At 43.2% G+C, this 21,131-nt stretch overlaps 1 protein-coding gene across 4 annotated transcripts in view; it reads right to left on the bottom strand.

Annotated features, from left to right (window-relative positions):
- The window catches only part of GPM6B (glycoprotein M6B), a gene marked incomplete at both ends in the record, with an annotated part of 31,018 nt that extends 25,598 nt beyond the window's left edge, over positions 1 to 5,420 (bottom strand). For all 4 annotated transcript variants that reach the window (XM_082006232.1, XM_082006234.1, XM_082006233.1 and 1 more), the window contains one exon: positions 5,360 to 5,420. In XM_082006232.1, the coding sequence (XP_081862358.1) occupies positions 5,360 to 5,420 (61 nt within the window). The remainder of the gene's footprint in view (positions 1 to 5,359) is intronic.
- Between the last annotated feature and the right edge of the window lie 15,711 nt (positions 5,421 to 21,131).

The following is a 21,131-nucleotide window of genomic DNA, read 5'->3' as shown; positions in this document are numbered from 1 at the left end:
CACTGCTCTGCAAAGAGCCACTTGGCAATGGTAGCCTTTACTGCACGCTTGGCGCGAGCTCCGCAGTTGAGGGGCATCTTGTGGTGGCTCCGCTGGGACTCACGCAGGCCCACTCATGCAAAATCACCACCAGGCCAAAAGCCCCCCAGGCTGCAGTGGCCTAACAACTACCGCACATGGTACGTACGAACCCGAATTTAACTCTGTACCCCGAATAGTTAGGAAAGGTAATAGGTTTAAACGACGGCTTTACCTCTTGCTGTTTGAGGCACCAACTACACAAATTGCATTCCCAGGTCTAGGTGACGGAACTCCCCACGCGCGGCCAAGCTCGCGCAGCTCGAGACCTCCCATCTGAACCCGGCTGTACTTGATCCTGCAGAGACGCAGCAGCTACAGGACTGGCAACGCCTTCACCTCACGCCACGCAGGCACGCTGACGGCGGCTGTGCCCTCCGGTATTCATTTGGGATCAAACACCCCGTACGCCCGTAACAAAGCTCCCAGTGCCCAACATCCTCACACATGCTGCCTTTAGCATGTGGTTTTAGAGGAAACATTCATCGGTCGCAGCTGAAGGAGCAGTCCAAGGGAGCGAAGAGAGGGTTGTCCTGTGGTCGTTTATGCTCTGGCAATCTGCTGGTCAAGGCTGCATCAGGAGCAAGGCTGGCCAGAGAATGGGGAAAGGCCAGGGTAACTGAAAGGGGCTCCCCCCACCCCTCTTCTCTCCCCTTTTTAGCCCCTTTGATCCCACTGCAGAGTCTGCTTGTGCATGTACAGTGCTATCTGGGGGTTTCCCCCCCGTTACCATAGGCTGTGGCACATACGTCTAAGTTTTCTACTTTCATGAGGTCATTCAGACCAGTATGAGTACATTCTCCGAGTGTTTTTCAACCCCCTCCTATTTAGAAACCAAATCCTATTCATTAAAACCTAAATCACTAAGCCTGCCAAATTATTATCCCTAGAATATCGTGTGTCCCAGATTCTCCCTGGGCTGGACCACTCTTCCTGCGGTCGTATTCTTCAGGGACTTAAAGCAGTTACTGTTTTAAGGGGATTGGAAACACCGATAAACTGCTTGAAAAGGGAAAAAGAAATATGCAGCATACTAAAAATCTTTAAACAGCTCGACAGCTCTGATACCACTGTGTGAGCCTAACATTAAGGCAGTACGTTTGAAAACTTTGGCTAATAACCACAACATATATATATATAAAATAAAAAGATTTTTTTTTCAATTTGCTGTAATGAGAAATACATCTATCTGTGATGCATCAAAACGTCGTAAGCTCACTGCATACAAAGAACTTCACTAAAAGTGAAATAAACAGCATGTTAGTTCACTCCTTTCTCATGTTGCACTTCAGCAACTCCATTTACACTATCGCACACAGTTGCACAGCTGTGTTTAAGTCTTTTCTTTCTATTTCTGACTAGCACATACTTGTCTATTTAGAGTTTAAAATCATGAAAATCGCTTCATGTGATGAAAATAATAAAGCTTATAGCCATTCCTGAGCACGAGGTCCTCTTTCACTGAGAGCACAATGGTAGGGAAGAGCCAGTTAAAAGGGACCTTTGGTACAGCTGCTCAGGCTGGTTTTCATTATTCCTCAGCACAGCACATGCAATTTGAACATCATAGGCATTAATACAAGGAAACTATATCCCAGTATAATGGCTTGCTTCCATACTCCCATGTGTAATTGGTGAATTCACCATGGTCATCCACAGTTGGGTTTTATTTTGTTTCGTGTTGGGTTTTTTGGGGGTTTGGTTTTTTTTTTTTTAATTTTGCAACTTGGTAGCATTGCTCATATGCTAAATGAAAAGGGAAACCTCTTGTCTCTGTTAGTGCGTATCAGGATCTATATCCTGCACTGCTGATGCAAAATGGCATTTCGTTTTTCTTATTTATTCTATCTCAGTAAATCTGCCTGTTCAGTCCTCACATTTTGATTTAATTTAATGCCTGTAAGATAAACCCTGTCATTTGTAATAATTTGTAAACCTTCATCTTTAAAACTCATCCAATCTGTCCTGCAGCCCTGTAAAGTATCTGTTAAATATCTTCCTTGAGCTTGCTCATGGTGTTCTCCTCTGATAAGGGCTGCTGATACACACTATAAAGCTGACTTATTTCTTATCTCCACCAACATGGGCGTTGTTCCATTTCCAATTAAAAAAACTGGGGCAGCAGCCACTCAATTGGGTGCAGAGAAACAAATGTCTGATAAACACTGAATCCATCAGCTGGCCAGTATCACTGCCTGGATCAGGCAGAGGATTCATGAAAACAATTATTAAAATATAAAACTGGAATTCATGTACAATTTAGCAAACTTTAAAAATCTAAATGAGATAATTTTCATTTCTCAATCAGTAAATATTATTAAAGCACATTAGCTTGTGTAAATTCTCTCAGCTACGCTGCAATCCCAAATAGCTGGCCATCCGCATTTGCCACAATGATGTGAAACACAAACCAGTACCTGTGCAACACCACCGTTCCCATCCGACTGTATTAGGTGCTCAAACTGAAAATGGCTCATGCGGCTCACCCCGAGTGCTTGGGCAGTATTGCTTTCCAGCATTCTCCTCCAGAGTACAGGGAGCCCTGTATACAGACAGCATGTAGTTCTAGCCCAACTTCCTCCGAGTATTTATTCTATACAATTGCAGTACATCATTAAGGAGATCCTTGCATTAAAAAAAACCCCCAAACACCACAACCTGGAAACCTGTAGTTTAAAATTCTGGTAAAGGGAAAAAAACCTCTTAGCTGAAAAGTACCATTAGCTAATAGTCAAATGCAGATGCTTTCCCCTGAACTTGGCACTGCAAAGCATACTGTGTGTGAACTGGAATACCCAAAGCAAAATACTCAGGATCTTCTCTTGCTCAGTATTAGCAATAATGACATCCCTCAAACTCCCTCTGATGCTGGTTCATCTCCTTGGATTTTGCAATTCATTTCTGGAAGGAAGAGTTAAAAGACTGTGTGATAGTGCTTCAATTGCTTCAAGCTGTGGCAGTTGCCTTGCAATTGCTGGATCTAGGGCATCTCATAAAGGATGGCCATTACACTACGTCCAGTTGGCATCTTAGAGGAAGAAGCAAGTGGCAAGCATGGAAGGCATAGCAGGCAGGAGATCCAGTCTGGACAGTAAATGGACACATTTTTTAAGGGGTCAGCTTCTGTTTTACACACCAAAGCAAAGAGGCAGCATTTTCCACTAAGTTTCTTCACACAGAGAAAAAGCCCATTTTTCTCCATCAGAGCTGCTGGTGAAAGAGCCCTTTTGAAAAATCCTGCCATTTCAGAAGTACCTGATGCCTGCTGAGCCCATCTAAAAACCCAATTGGGCTCGACAGTCTTAGCACTTTGAAAAAATCTGTCCCCCAAAACCAAATATGCCTCCTACATCACCACTTCATGGCAGTAGCTTTGCAGGGGGATCTGGGCTATTAATTTTGCTATTGAAACTAGGAGTAAGACTGTTTCAGCTTTCTGCATTTTAATTCACTGTGAAACATATTGGGAATTTAAGCAAATAGAAATTAAGAGTGTAATGTGAGAGACCATGTGCTACTTTCAGAAAGTAGGGAACCGGCAAGAACAAAGCCTTGAAGCGTTACATATGCGGATCTAGATCTATCTATGATCTATGTAACAGACCCAAAGTATAAAATTATCACAGAAAAACGAAGAAATGGTGGTAAAATTAAGATAGGAAGTTCCCCGGCTTGCATCTTATGAAAGCAACAGATCAACCACCTTGACTTGGTAACAGATTTACCATTCTACATGTTGTGCTTTCATCCTTGCCAAAATAAAAAGGAAAACCATAAACTCATCATAAACACACTCAGTAACACATTTCGTTTCGCACAGCTGCTAATGCATACGGATAACTTTCTTTGGTGTTTATTGTACATGAGTTCTATCAGTTTAAATGAAATTCATCAATCAGAAGAAAAAAATTGCTGTAATTTTTTAAGAATGATCTATGAGTTCAAGGTGGTTTTATAGCTGTGGTATTTAGGACATTATGTACATTAATTACTCAAAATCTGCAGTGAGGTGGGTTATTGTCCACATACACTAATGGCTTTCAGAGTTTAATCTCTCATCAGTGGACCTCCTTTTGTGAAATCCCTAAGGGATTACATAATACTATGTCTAATCACTTGACAAATTTCATTTACTTGAAACTGAAGCTAGGTTTGAGTTATACAAAGCGTGTAGGAGGACAAAGTACGAAAACAAAATCTGGTACTGGACAGTACTGGGATTTATCATTACGTTCACATCTGAACTGTTTAACAATAAATTAAGCAATTCTACTTATGGAAATGTTTTAGTTGTGTATCAGCTGCATATACCTATTAGACACTCAGATTGCTTTAACTGACACACAACAGGTTCAAAAGTATACTATGACTCATGTAAAAAAGCAGTGGAAATTTTAATAATTTTGTTACTGCTCCATCATTTAGCAAAAAAAAAATTGCTTTGATTTGTAGAGCAGTCTGCTACACTGAAGAGGGGCATTTATTTAGCATAAATTATGTGACATAGAAAGAAAACAGTCCTTTGCTAGTTGAATTTACCATCTGGAGTTCAGCACTCCAGATCAAATAAATCACCTGTAAGGCTGGGATGGATGAAGCACCTCTCTTCCTGCAGTGCCATCTCCCTACCATAGAACCGCTACCATGGAATTGTTCTCTCCATTAAGCAGCAATTCTTGGTGATTAACACATCCTGAAACCTAATGTTGTGAAACTCATTGCATTATTCCCCATTATCACAGGACCCGCAGATCTCTACATAAGCAAAATCTGCCAGATGACACCACAGAAAAGGAAAAGGAATTTAAAATTAAGAGCAGCATTTGGCACCAAGCTAACTGCACAAAGGTTGTGTGATATCTATTATACGTTATTATCACCTAGGTCTCTCACACTGCATTGCAAAGCCTCGCTATATGGCTAGCCTTGATGAAAACACCAGATTACGACTCTGAAAATGACATGCAAACACACAGGCACACGCTACCTCTGTAAACCAAATTTACCAAAATCCGTCAAAGACGCAGCAGTAACAAGACTTCTTCTACAAACATCATGTCCGGTAGGGTTGGGACAGATTCAGAGCAAATACAGACGCAGACAGAAAGGTTGCTGCTCTATTAATTTGTTGTCAAGCCGTGCAGGAAAGGATGGCTGAAAGCCCGAAGATGCAGTAATGATTGTTTAAGAGCTATTCGAAAAAGTGACAAAACTGGCCTAAACCTCTTTAAGCCCCCTGAATGAAAAGATTTAAACAGGCTATTGTTAGACCCCTGGGTACCTTTTTTCTCTTGGCTTTGTTCTGCATTTTCCTCCGCTGCAGTTTCCATGGCTGGCTTCATACCATCCACCAAAAATGCCGCCCCCCCCTCCCCCCCCAGCAAGCACTTTTTCTCTTCGCCTCCTTTCTCACTCCCTTCCGTCTCCTATTTACGGCGGCGGTGATTGAGCGGCTCTGTTCTCCCCTACAGTAGATTACAGTCCTTTCCAAAACGCCAGAAAAGTCTTGTCAGCTTCAATTTCGCTCCGCTGACTGGTCCACGAGGAGCCGTGCCAGCGAGCGCTCAGCCATACGTCACCGCGGTCCCCAGCTATAAAATAGCCATCCTGCGCCTGACCGTGCCGCGGCTCGCCGTGTCATGGGGATCGGCATCACCAGCTCGCGCCCTCTTCCCCTCGCCCTCCGCTCTCCCCCTCTCTCCCCATCTCCCAAGGCTCCTGACGAATGTGAATCAATTCTCTGGGTGCTGAATGGATCAGTGACATCGGGAGGGGAGATGCAGGCGAGAAAGGAGCCCCCCGGCCGCCATGGGGCAAGCCCCCCAGCCGGCGTCTCTAAGGGGAGTGCACGCCGGCGCACAATCGCAAGGCTCCCTTTCCCATGGGACCTCGTTATTATGCTTCGCATTTTGATTTATTCCACATGCCCTCTGCTCTTTCAAGGGGCGGGGGGCCATGGGTCTGTTCTCTCTGTTTGCTTTCTTTGACGAGTAAGTTCTGCTTACCCACGGCAAAAGACTGTGAGAGAAGCATAAAAGCAAAAGTGGGCATATATATATATATATATGTATGTACATGGAAAATTTAAATTCTTTCTCTGACTAGCAAGCATGGTGGAAAAAAAAGCACACAAAATTCCAAGCAAGCAGAAAGGAAGCAAGCTCAAGTGACCTAAAATGCACGTGCAATACTTTAAAGGATGAAATGTTTAAGAAAACACAGCTTGGGTTTTAAAAGGATGTCTGCCATTAGAGACCTAAAGCCATGCTTAGAAGTGAGTGCAGAGTTGCTGTTAAGCACATGTTTGATCACTCCCCTAAATCCAGACAGACTGCAGCATGATCTAACCAGCTGCGCTAACCTGGCTCTGGGAGGAACAGAACCAGGACGTGTCTACATTGCACTGCGTGAGATGACTTCAGGTTGTACCCATCCCGCTCTGAGCAGCCCCATGCTGGGGAACCACAGGGCAGGGCAACAGCACACAGGGGTATTATTCACCTTCTAAACCCCAAGATAACTGACATATTTAAGGCTGTACTGTACCGAGGGTAATTAACCTTGCCTATCACTTTGCTTGTCTCAGTGGCCTCACAGTGCGCCACACTGCACAGGGCAGTCATGCCCACAGGCATCCCTTTTTGTGTGTAGGATGATGGAGCCACCATGGAGTATTGGCCTTTGTGGTCTGGCAGGCTTTGCTGGTCCAGCCGCCGCAGCCGATTCTGCGGGCTGCAAAGACGCCTAGCAGATTCAGCAAATGCTGGGGATGTCAAAACCTACGCGCTGCATGTTCCATATAACAGATTCAACTGGGAGAGTGGGAAGAGGGAAGAAGTCCAAAGGCTTCTAGCTGCAATTCAGCCTCTTCTGGTTAAAGTTACTACACCCACAATTTTTCTGCGCATTTTTACTTCTATAGATGCCTAGTGAAAGGCACAAAAAAAATCAGACCCAACCTTTAGAGAAAGTTCTTTTTTCTTGCAAGAAATCAGTGCGCAAATCCTCTTCTCTCACCATGGTCACCGTAGTTGTTACTTCGCTTTGGGCACTACTGCTCAGACACATGCTTCAGCCCAGGTGCCAAGAGGTCCTGGACTCATCCTAAGGTTTCATATCACAGCGTCAAAACTTGATGTCAAGCATTTGCCCGAAAAGGATTTCCTGGAGTTTAGGAAAAGCCTGCAGTTGAAGCTCCCACCTCAGCAGACCTTTTTATAAGCAGGATGAAGTTAATTTGTAGAGGAGATGAAGTAACCTCAGGACCCAAGGTGGGGCAATAGGTTGAGTTCCTGAAGGTAATCAAATCAGCAGCTCCAGCAGAGACCTCAGCCCAGGTGCAAGGCATATTTCTCCAATCTCCTCTAACACCCACACAGCAGTCCATACACACATTGAAATTCCTGCCCAGCAGGATCACATACTGCAAGCGCACTCCCTCAAGGAAGCAGCTGAAAGGTGAAACCATAGGTGATGTGTTTGGCATAGTCTTTTAACCATTGCTGAAAGTTGTTCAAATCCCACAGTCAAGAAAGGAAAGACAACTTCTTTACATTTGGGACAACAATTATCCAAAGAAAATGTTCTACAAAGAGTGATATTTTTTTTCCCCATTTAGCATCAGTAAGATTGAAAATCCATACCAAACACACCCTACTTGCTGGAAGTCACAAAAATTTCAGTCATTGGTCAAAACAGTTGATTGCCTCTGACATTAAAACTCCCTTCTTGGAACTTCTTGTTTTTCAGTCAGTACTTCTGCTTGCTGCTGTCATGGTCTAGATCCCCATTTCTCAATAATCTTTGCTTTACTTTGGAAGGTCTAAAAGTTTAAAAGGTTGAAACCTGTCTTCTGACTACCCCAAGTTACAAAAGGCCTGTTCAAAAACTAATTCAAGTGGTATAATATTAATGCACTTATCAGTATAAGTACACAGAAAATACAAACATCATCTGGAATTTCCTTTCTTTAAACAGAAAATACATTAGACAGAACCTTTGGTTACAGACTGTCCCTGAAGGAATTCTACTAACGAAGCCCTCCACTCTGTATCACTGAGACCTACTCCTTCAAACATGCACGCTTTCCTGCTGGCAAGCAGATTTTATTAGGCAGGCTCAGGACTTCAGAGCAGATGTTTTACAAACACAAAACTAACAGTCTGGGCAACTATTTCCCCTACTTTCTCCCAGGATAACCCCTTCTCCAAACAAGCAATGAAGAAGACAGTGCACAATACCAGAATCAACTTCACAAGAGCTCGAACTGACGATTTCAGAAGCCATCAAGCCCAACTATTCAAAAGCATTAATTCCATCTACTAAATCATCCTCTAAAAGCTTCAAGTGACGCATGAGTGTAAAATTCTCCCCCCTCCCTTCTTACTACTTTCCAGATTGCTGTAATATATGATGGGTTTTAAGCACTTATCATCTTAAGTCACTCCTTAATCTTCAAACCTCTGTCCCATCAAGGGAGAAACACAGCAGATGAAACAAACTATATGCTATTTCCTCCAGTGCTAACATGGGTGCTGACCTTGGGCTTCGAGCACTAAACTCATCCAGCAAGTTGCCTCATCCAACACTCCCTCCCTTAATCAGACACATCCTTTTCATAATATGTGATGAGGCTGGGAGATATCAAGCCTATGCCTATGACAACACGGCAAAAGACAAAGCCATAAAGGCAGAAATCACAAGAAATTCTTTAAAGACTGACATTCAGCAAAAATTTGCTCTACAGACCAGGCTGATTTAGATAACCAGCAGCCAGGGAAGGCGGCTAGTTACATTTCAAGAGTTCAGCCCAGCATTTTATTTGCAAACCAAAATGAAAATAAAAATGAGGAGAGGGGCCAAGCAGTAAGGGTTTCTGCTGCTAAAGCACAGCTCTGAGCCTACAGCCAAACCTCAGAACGAATAGCAGTGGAGCAAAGTATGTGAAGGCACTGCAGACAAAGTCACGTTCACTGAAAAATAGTTTTTTAAAAGAGGGTTTAATCTATTTTATCTAGGTTTTAAAGAAAACATTTAACCATTTTGCTCAGTCAAGTAAAATAGCACAATTGCAAAAGTTAAAAAAAGGTATTAAATGCCCAATTCTGTTCATGTGCCAATTCTTTTTGAACATCTATCTTTAACATCACTGAATCTAGTTTACATTCCTGAAGGCTGAGGAGCTCTATCATAAGCTACAGCAAATTCTTCACAAGCTTTCAGAAGATGAATACACACTTGCCATTTCTACACAGGCTTCACAGAACTGTAATAAAGAGTGTTCTCACATACTTCAAGAGCAATTTGAGATTAGCCTATGAGATCTGAGACTCAGAATTTAAAAGACAGAGACTGTCCCTCAAACAAGACTGATGTATTCCAAACAACTAGTTTTAAAAACAAATTTTAGAATACTTTTTTTTTTCTTTTTGTTTTTAGGAAATATGCAAAAGTATTCAAGAGAAAGAACAAATGCACATGCAGCCTCTTGGTGTGTGTCTCAATATAATTGCTTCTGTTCAGACCAGCTTTAGACCAGTTACCTAAGACTTGAGTATAAAACCCAGCCCGAATATTTATGCAAAAGCAGGCAAATTTTCCATGTGGATAAAATCAAAGCATGACAACAAGCTTTTAGTTGTGCAGCAGGCATATACCTGGCAAGTACTTAAAAAAAATTTTGGGACCCATTCTTTCAGACATACTAAATTACTAGGAAAATTAAATCTAAATTAATAAACAAATAACAGTGGAAAAAACCTGCACTTTTAACATGGTATAAGGTATAGACTATTAAAAAACAGGAGTGTGCACTGCAGATAGGGAGCTCAATCTTGGATTTCTATAGAAAGGGCAAAACTAAAGGCTTAAGTGCGTATAGTGGTTATTGTGCAACCAAAGAAAATCACTGAGTTAATCAATGCAGGTAAGTCCAGGAGGGTGAGCAGACCTTAACCGTGTGAAAGCGCCAGCCCTGTGACCCCCTCAATAAAGCCACATGAAGATGGCGGTACCTGCTGCCAAGCTAAATGCCTGGCGGCAAGCAGGCGGGCAAAGGAAATGTCGTTCAGTTGTTGGGTTTCATACATTTCTCTGGCCGGCCTGCTAGCTTCCAGCTGGACCACTGCAGTGAGAATCAAAGGCAATAAACAGCCTAAATCCAGAACACACACGGATGGCTAACCTTTATTTGGAACATGAAGGGGGAGGGGGGAATCCTTTAAAAAGTGAACAGATAGCTACTGGAAAAGCTGTACAGAACCAAGTCTCATCAAGTCCTAGTCTCAAAGATGACTCAAATGGCAGAGATGTGAAAGCTACCACAGGAAAAAGCCTGAAGAGCTACAGTCGAAGTCAACATGAAAGCAAAGTTGATGATGTTCTTAAGCAGCCAGGAGGTCCATTTCTGCTTATGAAAGGCAGTCAACAGCACAGAAACAATTTAAAAAAATACTAGCTATTATTTCTTTATCCTAACTAATGGCTGTAGCAAGCTTTTTCTGAGTGTAAGAAACTTGTATTTAAAGAACAAACCTGGGGAAGATAATTCAGAACCCTGACAGACAGAACACAGGAATCTCAACCATGCCAAAAAACTTTTGAGGAAAAGCAATAAAATGAAAACAAAATAAGCTACATTTGAAACCGAGCTCAAAGGAACATCACATCCTACACCCGTCTCCTGCGAGGCTGCCTGGAGTAGCACCATGCTCTTGAAAGACAGAAAGAAATACGCTGACAAACTGGAGCCCATTTATACTACAGCTGAAAGAACAAGAAAATACAGGAAACAAAAGCAAAGACCCTAGAAACAAAAGCAAAGACATCCTAGCATCTCCCCTAGAAGTAACTTTCATTCAGCAAGTAATGTTCAGAGCACCAGCCCCAATAGTCCTCTTCGGCTTCTACTCCAGCTCAACAATTTTATGGCAGTATGTATAGTTTCCTGCAAGTGTAATGCATAGCAATTTTCAAATGCTTGAAGTTTAAAATTAGGCAGCAAAACAAAGCTTTGAGTTACCCAATCATATACACATTTTCTGTTCAGCGGTGGCAACATCCTCACATACATGACTAATACATGAAGCCCTTCAACAGTGCTTCAAACGCCTCTCCATCATTTTACAGGCTACGTTCTTGATTTTGGCACACACCTGCCTTTTTTTGCTCCCTCTGTCACCTTCACAACAGAGAGGAGATTCTCAGCTGTCATGCTTGTGTCTCCATCCCTCTGCCTCAAGTCACACATTTGGCAGCAGCAGGAATGCTGCAGTGCAGAAGGAAAACTGCACGCTCAGGTCTTTTGTCTTTGTCTTAATTCTGTGCCTTGAAGACAATCCAACCTACTTAGCTTTTGCTATGAACCCTCTTCAATATTGTTGCCAAAGCCTACTGGCATCTCAGAAGACTAACAAGACTTCTTAAATACTTGGACATATTGAAAGAGTGTTCTAGATATTATGTCACACTTGCTAGTACTTAGTAGAAGTGCCTCTTGTACTTGTAGAAGAGCTATTTCTGCCACAGTCTTAGAAGGCAGCAAAGGTATCACTCCTGCTAATACAGCTGCTTAGTCTCAAACCACATGAGAGTTTGAGACAGGATTGGTATTGGGAGGCTACTTGTTGAATTTTTTTCTCCATCTATAAATAAATCTAAACTTCACTGAGTTCAGCCTTGACACAAACTTATTTTTCTGCCCCACAAAGTCAGATTTAAACAGACAATCCTGTGTTAACTTTACATCAGTTCTGATTTTCAAAATTGCCCTCCCACTCTCCGCATAGACTTCAGCATCCCACCTATAATCTCTCATCTATTCAGTGCTCGTTTTGTTCTTCAGTCTTGGCCTCAGTCCAGTCTTTTCACAAAGTGTGGAAAAAAGCAGGGAAATATAAAGAAGTACAAAACACTACATCTCCCCAAAAAGAAACCAGGGGCACTCTTTATAAAAAGTACCCCACACTGGAGGGGCATGGTGAGAGACAGGGATGAAGACTACTTCTAATTTCATGAGGGCTTCGATGCATAAATCATAGATATAGATGTGTGTGTATACATATGTAAATGAAGAAAATATATGCATATGATTACACACATATTTTTATTGAGCAGAAAACCTTATCAGCATCATCGGAACCACAATGAGGAATGCAAACTAATTTACAGAGTCATGCAATAGGTATTGAGTTTGATAGTGAATGTATACCTAAGCATCGTCCCAGTGCTACAGCCTCCTCCAGCTCAAGATTTCAGGGCCAAGAACCAAGTTACCCAGCATCAGACTGGAGTTTGCAGCAGAGCTAAACCACGCAGCAAGAGCACCATTTCTTAGGCACCATTATCTGCTCACCTCAGTATCCTGGGTTGAAAAGCTGGCCCCACCAATGCTAGGCTCAGCTGTACATCACCCCAGGACCCCCTCATGGATTATTCAGCAGTTGTCTGTCAACGTTTTGAAAAGCCCACATAACTGGGCAGTCAAAATGTTGACGTAAAAGAAAGCATCAAAATAGTATTCGGTACAAGGTACTGAAATTCATTGTTTAAAGTTTCAGCACCTTATAAGTCACCATTACTGTACTGCAAAGTCCCATGCCAGTATAATTATACTATAGTTTGAGAAAGATCCTGGACCGGTTCTGTCATGCAGCCCTGGACTGCCTGTTGAATTGCAAATATAGTTTCCGTTCACACACAAGACACTAGTCATGAAATCCCCAGTGAAGACACTAACGAAAGGGTCCCCAATTAATCATTGTATTCTTTGCAAGAGCAGATATCCTCATTAGGAAAGCAGCAGGACATTAACAAGTTCCACTTTGAGGGTGTCCAATTAACTCATCGACAAAATATGTGCCAGGCAACTTCGACCGGCCTAGCTTTTCCAGTCGCCTCTTTCTAGCTGCATCAATCTGGATCCCGGTCATGTATAAAGCAGCGGTTCTTTCCGCGCTTTGAGATGTGGAAAATCTCAATGCTTTTGAGCCAGTGGACAACAAACAACAGCTGCTGAAGTGTTTAACAGGTCTTTCCCTTGCGCCCATAAAAAGTTAAGTGTGCACTTGGGTAGTTCAGTGCAATTAAAAAAGAAAAAAAACCACCCATCCTCTACCTTCTAAACAGGGAATGACTTAACCTGCCAACAACTAGCACGGCTGGAGCTCCGTCTGGATCATGTCACGCCTCGATTTTTGCTGAACCCCACCAGTGGGTGACCCTGCACACAAAGCAAGCTCCAAGACAAAAATGCTACAGGGTGAGTTAAGGACAAAGTAGCAGCTCTCAGCCTGGATCCCCAGCGAGACTGTCAAGTAGAACCCCTTGCCAGGGCAGGATTATTCCCTAGAGGATACATTTCCAACACTTGGTCTCGCCTAATTTTTTCAGTGTCTCGAGCCTGGAGCCTTTCAGTCGTTTCGCAGGAAGAGCTGCTCTGGGGCCCGGCAGGTTTTGAGGCTTGGCACAAAGGAGGGCTTGCGTGACGGCCAGGCCCCTGCCGCAGTCAGTGCAGAAGGAGCGGCTTCTCCAGGAGCAGGATCCCGGCCTCCAAAACTGCCTCCAGTCCTGCTGCCTGAAAACCAGACTCTCTTTGGCACAATCCCACCCTGACACTGCCTGGTTACATACCCATTTCTCAGTTTCTTTCCACACATGACATTCACTTGTTTTAAACTGATGAAAGGCATCATTTCTGCACTTTGTCATGAGTCAGAGTGAAATTCATTTAGCATCTACTTTTCTTCATCTGTTCCTTGTATCATTCCCATCCCACTTTATTTCTGCTCTCTGGGTTTCAGCACATTTGTAGCCATCTCTCTTGCACTCAGAGCTTCCCAAGTGTAAACACTAAGCACTATCGTTATGTGTTTTTTCTGGAGTCATTTGTTATTCAAAATGGCACTGGGCATTTTTGCTCTCAGCAGTACTACAAACACATCTTGTGTATCTGTCACCACTACAGATTCCTGAAGGACCATCATCTGCTCCACCTTTCTGCACCATTTGGAGAGGAAAAGAAAGGAGCTAAGAAACCAGGAAAAGGGATGGATGTATTGTAAGAAAAAAAAAAAAATATTAAAACAAGGGAGAAAAGCACAAGGCAGAAACAACATCCAAGCCTCTGGCTAAGGTTCCTTCTTTGGTCTGTAGGAGGAACTGTGTCTCTGTATGAAAAACCCATACTATGTCAAGCGTGCACTCACCATCCTGGAGGTGACTGAAGGCGTGTTGCTCAACATGGGACAGAGTTCCTCTCACTACAGCTCAGAGGCTCGCTCACAGGTTGCAGAAAAAGATCGCAGCTTCTCATGCCCAGCCAAAAATCAACCAGCCCGATTTGCCTGTTCACAAGTTTATGAGTACAGGGAAGAAACTGAAGACAACCATTACTTTAAAAGTATTGCTAAGCACTTAATTCCAGCTATGGTCCTCAGAAATATTTAAACTAATTGTGTCTTCAAGTGTAGCACATACTTCTGCTGCAGACAGAACATCACCAGATTGCAAATGCAATCAAAAGCTCATTTTCATAGTTTAATTTGCCATTAGTACGCTGCAGGTTTATAAAGCCAAACAACCAACTACAAGTAAAATCTCATTGCCATTTCAAACTGTTTCCAAGCAAATATCATAGCAACATTATCAGAACCTCGAGTTCATTTAGTCCCAAATTCTCTGCAATAAAACAACAGTAGCACCTGTTAAAAAGAAAACAGAAAACACAGTCCTCCTGGGTAAACCAAGCATATCCTCAGCTCCAGACCAACAGAGTCAGACTCCTGAGACAAAACCCACCGTTTAAAGATCTTTTCATGTCTGAGAAAGAGGAGCAGAAAAGAAAAAACCCAAACCCTAGGTTTTTATATATGTAATACAGTATTTAAAGAGTAGCACTTACAGATTTTTTAATACATATCAAACCCTGATGAATATATTTATTTCAATCTAAACCATAACCATATAAATGAGTGCTAACAGACTAAGTAGCATTTCACAGGCCCCCTTCTGTTTCATAACTGTGAAGAAAAAACCCACCCCGACCGCAGCAGCACCCATTTCCCGAGTTGAAGGCACCCCTTTACTGGGGGAGCTCAGCACCATGCAGCCAGCAAGCACCGCTGCCCTGCCAGCATCAGCAACGTGGAAAGGCAGCGACAGAGGCCTTGTCAAGAAAATCAGTTATTTCAGCTTAAACTGCACTTAAAGTGAACAGAAAGTAGCTGCCCGCGTTACTCAGAAAGCAATAGTGGGTTGTAGGGCCGCAGGACGGGGGACGGCAGCCCCTCCGCTCCTGTCCTGGCCGGTGGTGGGGTGGCTGATGTGGGGAGTGCCCCCGAGGACGCCTGCCCCTGTGGCAGCAGCGGCGGGGGGCCCGGTGGGGCTGGGGGCAGCTGGCGCCCATGGGAACCCGTGTGGCCCCAGGGCTTCACGGGTGACCGGGCTCGTCAGCCCTATTCAGCCCCGCTCCCCGGCCACAATAACCAGCAGCCACGCTCCCATAATCTGGGCCTCCCCCTTCTCCCCGCTTTTATCATCCTTCATATCTCAACGATGACAGGACTGAAAGGGCTTCTGATGGGAAATGTGCTTCGAATTAACATATTTCCCCCTGCGTACAATGGAGGCATTAAGCTGCTGCGTTTTGAAAGTCCAAACAAAAGCAGCCCAGGCTGTTTTTAGCAGCGCTGTTTGAAGTTTTATTCCCCCCACCACCACTTGCAGGCATCTTTAACAAATTTTCACTCTTTCTGAAAAGAAGGAAGCGCCACCAATAAAATCTTTTTTAGTAAATTACATTATTTGATACATTTCAGACTTTAAAAGGAAAAAACAAAAACCACTTTTTTGATGTGGCAAAGAGCAACACGGTGTCTGTGCCGCGTTTCCACTGCACACTCGGGGTCCACCCCCCAGGGAGCTTGTCTGGCTGCCCCCAGCACTTGCATGGACCCTTTCCTCGAGGATTTATGGAACTCAAATGCATTCACAGTAACCCAGTATAAAGGGTCCTGTAGCCACAGCTCAATTTTCCCCCTGCACCAGGGGCACGCTGCTGAAAATAACCAGTTTTCAGTGAGAAACTAAACCACTGTGCTGCAAGGAGAAACAAACCAGCCCTCCCTACCCCTTCCATCATCCTTTGGTTTAACTTGAGGATTACGAACAGAGCTGAACCTCAGAAGTACACCCTTTATGAGATGGCTTCAAATTAGAAAGTGAATAGCTATTTACGAGAGAAAAGAGAGCAGGAGGACAGAGATGGAAATGACGTGAGTTCAAGACAGGGAGGAAAGGAGGGCAAAGCACTCCCCTATCAAAACATCTTTGGGCAACAACTGCTGGGAGAACAAATCTACCTCAGCTCAGTGTGTTGATCTGTAATTGCTCATTAGCACAGCTGGACCATTAGGCAGCCAGTTTGTGGCTTTCTTGGTAAAGAGGCATGTCTGCCTGCCTCATATGTTAAACAGAATTTTCTCTGAGAGGAAGACATAAGATTACATGGTCAAAATGTTTCTTAGAGGAAGGGTTGGGTGGTTTTGTGTTGTTCCCCCCCCCCTTCTTCTTCCCTCTCCCAAGATTTCCAAAGCATTTATGTAATCTTCTATATGCGGCACAGCTAAGAACAAAAATCATGCTCCTTAACAACATGAGATTACAGCAGAAAAGCTGAATGCCAATGAGATCCCAGGCAGGCAGCTTGCAAGCGAGGTAGATATAAAAACTGTTCAGAAAAAAAGACTGGGGTGCAGCCTGCAGGAGGAGTCTTGTAGGAGAAATGTCTACTTTGTTCAGGCTCTTCTGTTTCAGGAAATCTTCCCGAGGATCAGGATCCATCTCCACTCCTTGATTTCTTTAGCAGCAATGCTCAAGACACTCAACAGTGTCTGCTGTGCGAGAGCACTTCGCTCTCAATCATCGACTTTTACCCTGCCACATGCCAAACAGCCCACACAGTGCTGTGCTCCCTCCCATAGAGTGCCAACCCAGTGTTTTTTGTAAATCTGCATTACCTGGCAGGAGAGGGTCTTCACCTACTTATTTCCACCAGAACCAAAGTGTTCCTGGCACTGATGCGGTATGTCATCCATATGGCAACTGCGCAGCACTGACTGAGGTCTAACAGTAGACATAGTCCTCCCTCCAGCAGATGTTCTCATACCCTTCTCACCAAAACCTCCTCTGCAGCATCAAGCGCCTACAGCTCAAGGGTCCATCCGCTAATGACTTGCACTCTCCGCTGATGCACTAGCTCAGCCAGTAACGAGACAACTTTCTCCCCCAGGAAAGCTTTTTCATCATCTCCAATAGCCATATGTTTGCTTTAATGATGTGTTTGCTGTACTTGGAGTCACACATGACTGGATGGTGACTTTCTGATCAAAGGGGGCTAAAGAAATCTGGCTGGAAAGTACTGTGCATTATTTGGTGGTACTTCTCTGCCATCACCTGTAAATTGCCTTTAAAGGCTGGATTCACATTTTCCCATGCTCTGAGGCACTTCACACCTTGGTACTCAAATAGTGGACAAGACCTCCACATTACCACAGCAAGGTCTCCCGTCAAAGCAAAAGAAGGAAGGACTTCTGATGCCTTTCAGGGGCCTTTACTCAGTCATTAACAGATGGATGAGAGTAATAAAGCAGTCTAGGCAGAAGACACAAAAGACCAAAATGGAGATCGATTTTTCTCACTTGTACTAGGATGAGCAGAACTTCTCTCTGTAAGCACTCCTTCCGAAATGAGTCCTTTGGAAGTGTTGTTCAATCAACTGCCACAACAGCTTGGCACACAAAATGAAATAAAAGGGATTTCACCTCCATTTACAAACAGATGTACTCGCACCACTGCAGTTCTTATCGGTCATAAAAAGGTGGTAAGAGAAATGACCACTAAAAAGGTCCAGTAAGCTCAGCAACAAGATTTTAGGCTTCTTGGGGATGGGACCTATCAACAGAAACTTCAGGTAAAACAGTCTCATAATTCTGAATTTAGATCAAGAAAAGAGAAGGCCAAGGAAAAAAAAAAAGCCCTCCATAGTTTAGAAGGTATTAAGTTTCACCTGTGGAATTTCTCTTCAGGATGGTTGGGGTGTGGAGAAGAAAGAAAGTGGAAAAAGTCAGAGCACGGTAAAGCAGTGCCTTTCATCTTGCTGATGCCCCAAAGGGACCTGACAACAGTACTTTACCAATCAAGGAAATATTCTCAAATTCCAGTTATTCTTCAGATTCACTGGATTCAGACCAACGATGAATACACAGCACATGCCGCCATCCGCTGAGGCGTTCTGGCACAGAGCAGTACCCTACCAACAATGGCACCACTCTTCCTTTCAAAAAGCCCCAGAAAGAGCATCCTGTGTTCTCATGTGATGAGACAGGCTTTTACAACTCTGTCACTACAGGGTATTGCACCCTGACAATATTCCTACCGAAGGTTCACTTGCTTTTTCTTAGACCTCAGCAGGTATCTATGATATCTAAGCTAAAATAAACCACCCTCATTACATTAATTTTGGCATCATGAGTCACTATCTTGCTGAAACAAAACTTATCACCTCCACATTGAGTAAGTGCTATTAACTTTTCCAGTATCCCACCTACTGCTATTTTCTTCTGTGCAAATGAACAACACAGAAGTATCTCAGAATATGCTTCAGCTTTCAGTGAGAAGAGAAAGCCACAGAAAACGTTCAGGATATACTATGCTTGCTCCTGCAGGCAGAAATAGTTTCTGGCCTTCTATATTAATCTCATGAAAAAACAAACCCCAAAACTACTGGCACTCAAATAGAGATTGATTTGCTACAAAGTGGGACAAGTCCCTCATGTCTCCTTTCCTGTCCTTTTAACTCAGTATAACAAAATTGACTTCCCAGATCTTTACTCTTTTTACTACTTTCTAAACACTGCCCTGACTTGGGGAACCTGGCTGAAAGTATGAAGTTAAGGCAGAGGTGATTTTCAGTCTTTTCAGGATATGGCAGAAATTTGCAAGTCTAAAATTTCTGCTCTATAAATGTGAGAGCCCCAGCACTTGTTCAGACACCCACACAGATAGATGTTAAAGAAAGCACCCTGGGCTCTCAAGGCTGCCCTGACACAGAGGAACAGGGCTCCAAAAAACAGAAGGCTCCCTTCAAGTCAAGGCTGGAGAGCTGGGAACATCAACTACTGTAGCTGGGCTACCAGCCATTTTGTTACTAAGATCAGGAGAGCGATGCAAGTCGTCACAGAGCAGGGCAAGGAAGAAAAGAAGTGCTTCCCCACATTTCATCCTATGCATCCTATGTCATCCTAGTTGGGAGTGAGGTGTCTGGACAGAGGCCATCATTCACAGCACTGAAGTTTCCCACAGGGATCCTTCGTGGGTCCCAGGCGTGCCATGTTAGCTGATCCCAAATTGGGGAATATCCCATGTCCTGCTACAGAGGGGCTTCCGCATAGAGGTGCGCCTTTGAAATGTAATGACTCCAGAAACACTCAAGTGCCTACATGCTTTAAAACATACATACCCTTCTCTCCTCAAAAGCCATACTCCTTTTTCCTTCATACCTATGCTATAGCTGCAATATAACATCACCACAGATGTTGACAAAATTTCATCTCTCTCCTACATATTTCAAAGAGAAACAAAAACCCCCAACCTAAGATGTAGCAACCAAATATGTGTAATGCCCTAGAGAACTTAAGTCAAACGTAATTTTCACACAGTTTTGAATCATCTGGCATAGTGTTAGACATGTTGGTTCATCCTGGAATCTTAGAACAGTTTGGGTTGGAAGGGACCTTTAAAGGGCATCTAGTCCAACTCCCCTGCAGTGAGCAGGGACATCTGCAACTAGACCAGGTTGCTCAGAGCCCCGTCCAACCTGACCTTGAATGATGCCAGGGACGGGGCATCCACCACCTCTCTGGGCAATCGGTGCCAGTGTTCCACCACCCTCATTGTAAAAAATGTCTTCCTTAGATCGTCGAAATCTGCCCTCTTTCAGTTTAAAAGATAACTGATAACTCTTGTTTGAGATTTTTTCCTCAGGACACAAAATACCTACTAACAATACATACAGGGTCCCACTTCCCCCCCTTACGAGTTGAAGCACCGTTATATATGCTGTGCAAATAAGCCCTCTGCAATACCACAGAAAAAAGAAATTGTACACCTAAAGCTGAGCAGATAGTCAGAACTGCAACAAAGAGGGAATACATAAAAGCAGCTATTTCCATCTTAAAATATTTGTAATTTCTACTGCATAACTTGCCAGTTTCTTTCTGAAAAGCCTTTGCTTCTCAGTGCTGGTGTAAACTCTAAATTTAGAGACATGGGGAAAGAATTTCTACTCCTCTATCGTAAGCATTATAGAAAAGAGTTTCTGCCTCCATCTCTCCTTTGGACCACATTTCAGCCTGAATGTAACCTTTCTTTGCTATACAAAATAGTTGATGTGCATGTAAGTAAATGAGATTAGAGGAGAAATTATGTTTTTGCTTGGAAACATGTCATTACAACACAGTGTTGGAAAACGAAGCCCATAAACTCAACGGACTGTACTTTTCTGTTTGCTGAGATACTTCACAAATGTAGGACAGGTGTATTATCCTTTTTAATGCATAAACTAGGCCAGAAAAATTGCTTTCACAAACACTCAAATCACTTTATTGATCTTCCACAGTATGTCACTAGATTTCTAGATGGACTCTAAACTACAGGGGTCAATTAGATACAACAGATATCTTTAAACATACCAAATTATCTGAACAGAAAATGTTAAGAAATAAAATAGGTTACCATTCATGTATGCTACATCCTTCAGGAGCAGGAAAGCTAGTTTCAAGTCATCCCCAAGGAACATTTCAGTAATACTTCTCTGAATTTTTAGCTAAGCTGTTTCTTTCACGTATTATTTTTGAAACTTTATAAAAGTTTCCTAAACTCTTCATGCTAATTAGATCCTAATCCAATTCACCAGATGTGGGCAGTCATCAGTACTGTTCACATTAAGGACTTGTGATTCCAAAAAATACTGAAGCTGCTTCAGTTCCTCCTTGGCA

The sequence above is a fragment of the Phaethon aethereus genome (assembly GCF_964289735.1).
Source record: "Phaethon aethereus genome assembly, chromosome: 1".
NCBI lineage: Eukaryota > Metazoa > Chordata > Aves > Phaethontiformes > Phaethontidae > Phaethon > Phaethon aethereus.
Note: the sequence above shows the minus strand (reverse complement) of the source record. Positions and strands in the feature narration are given on the sequence as shown.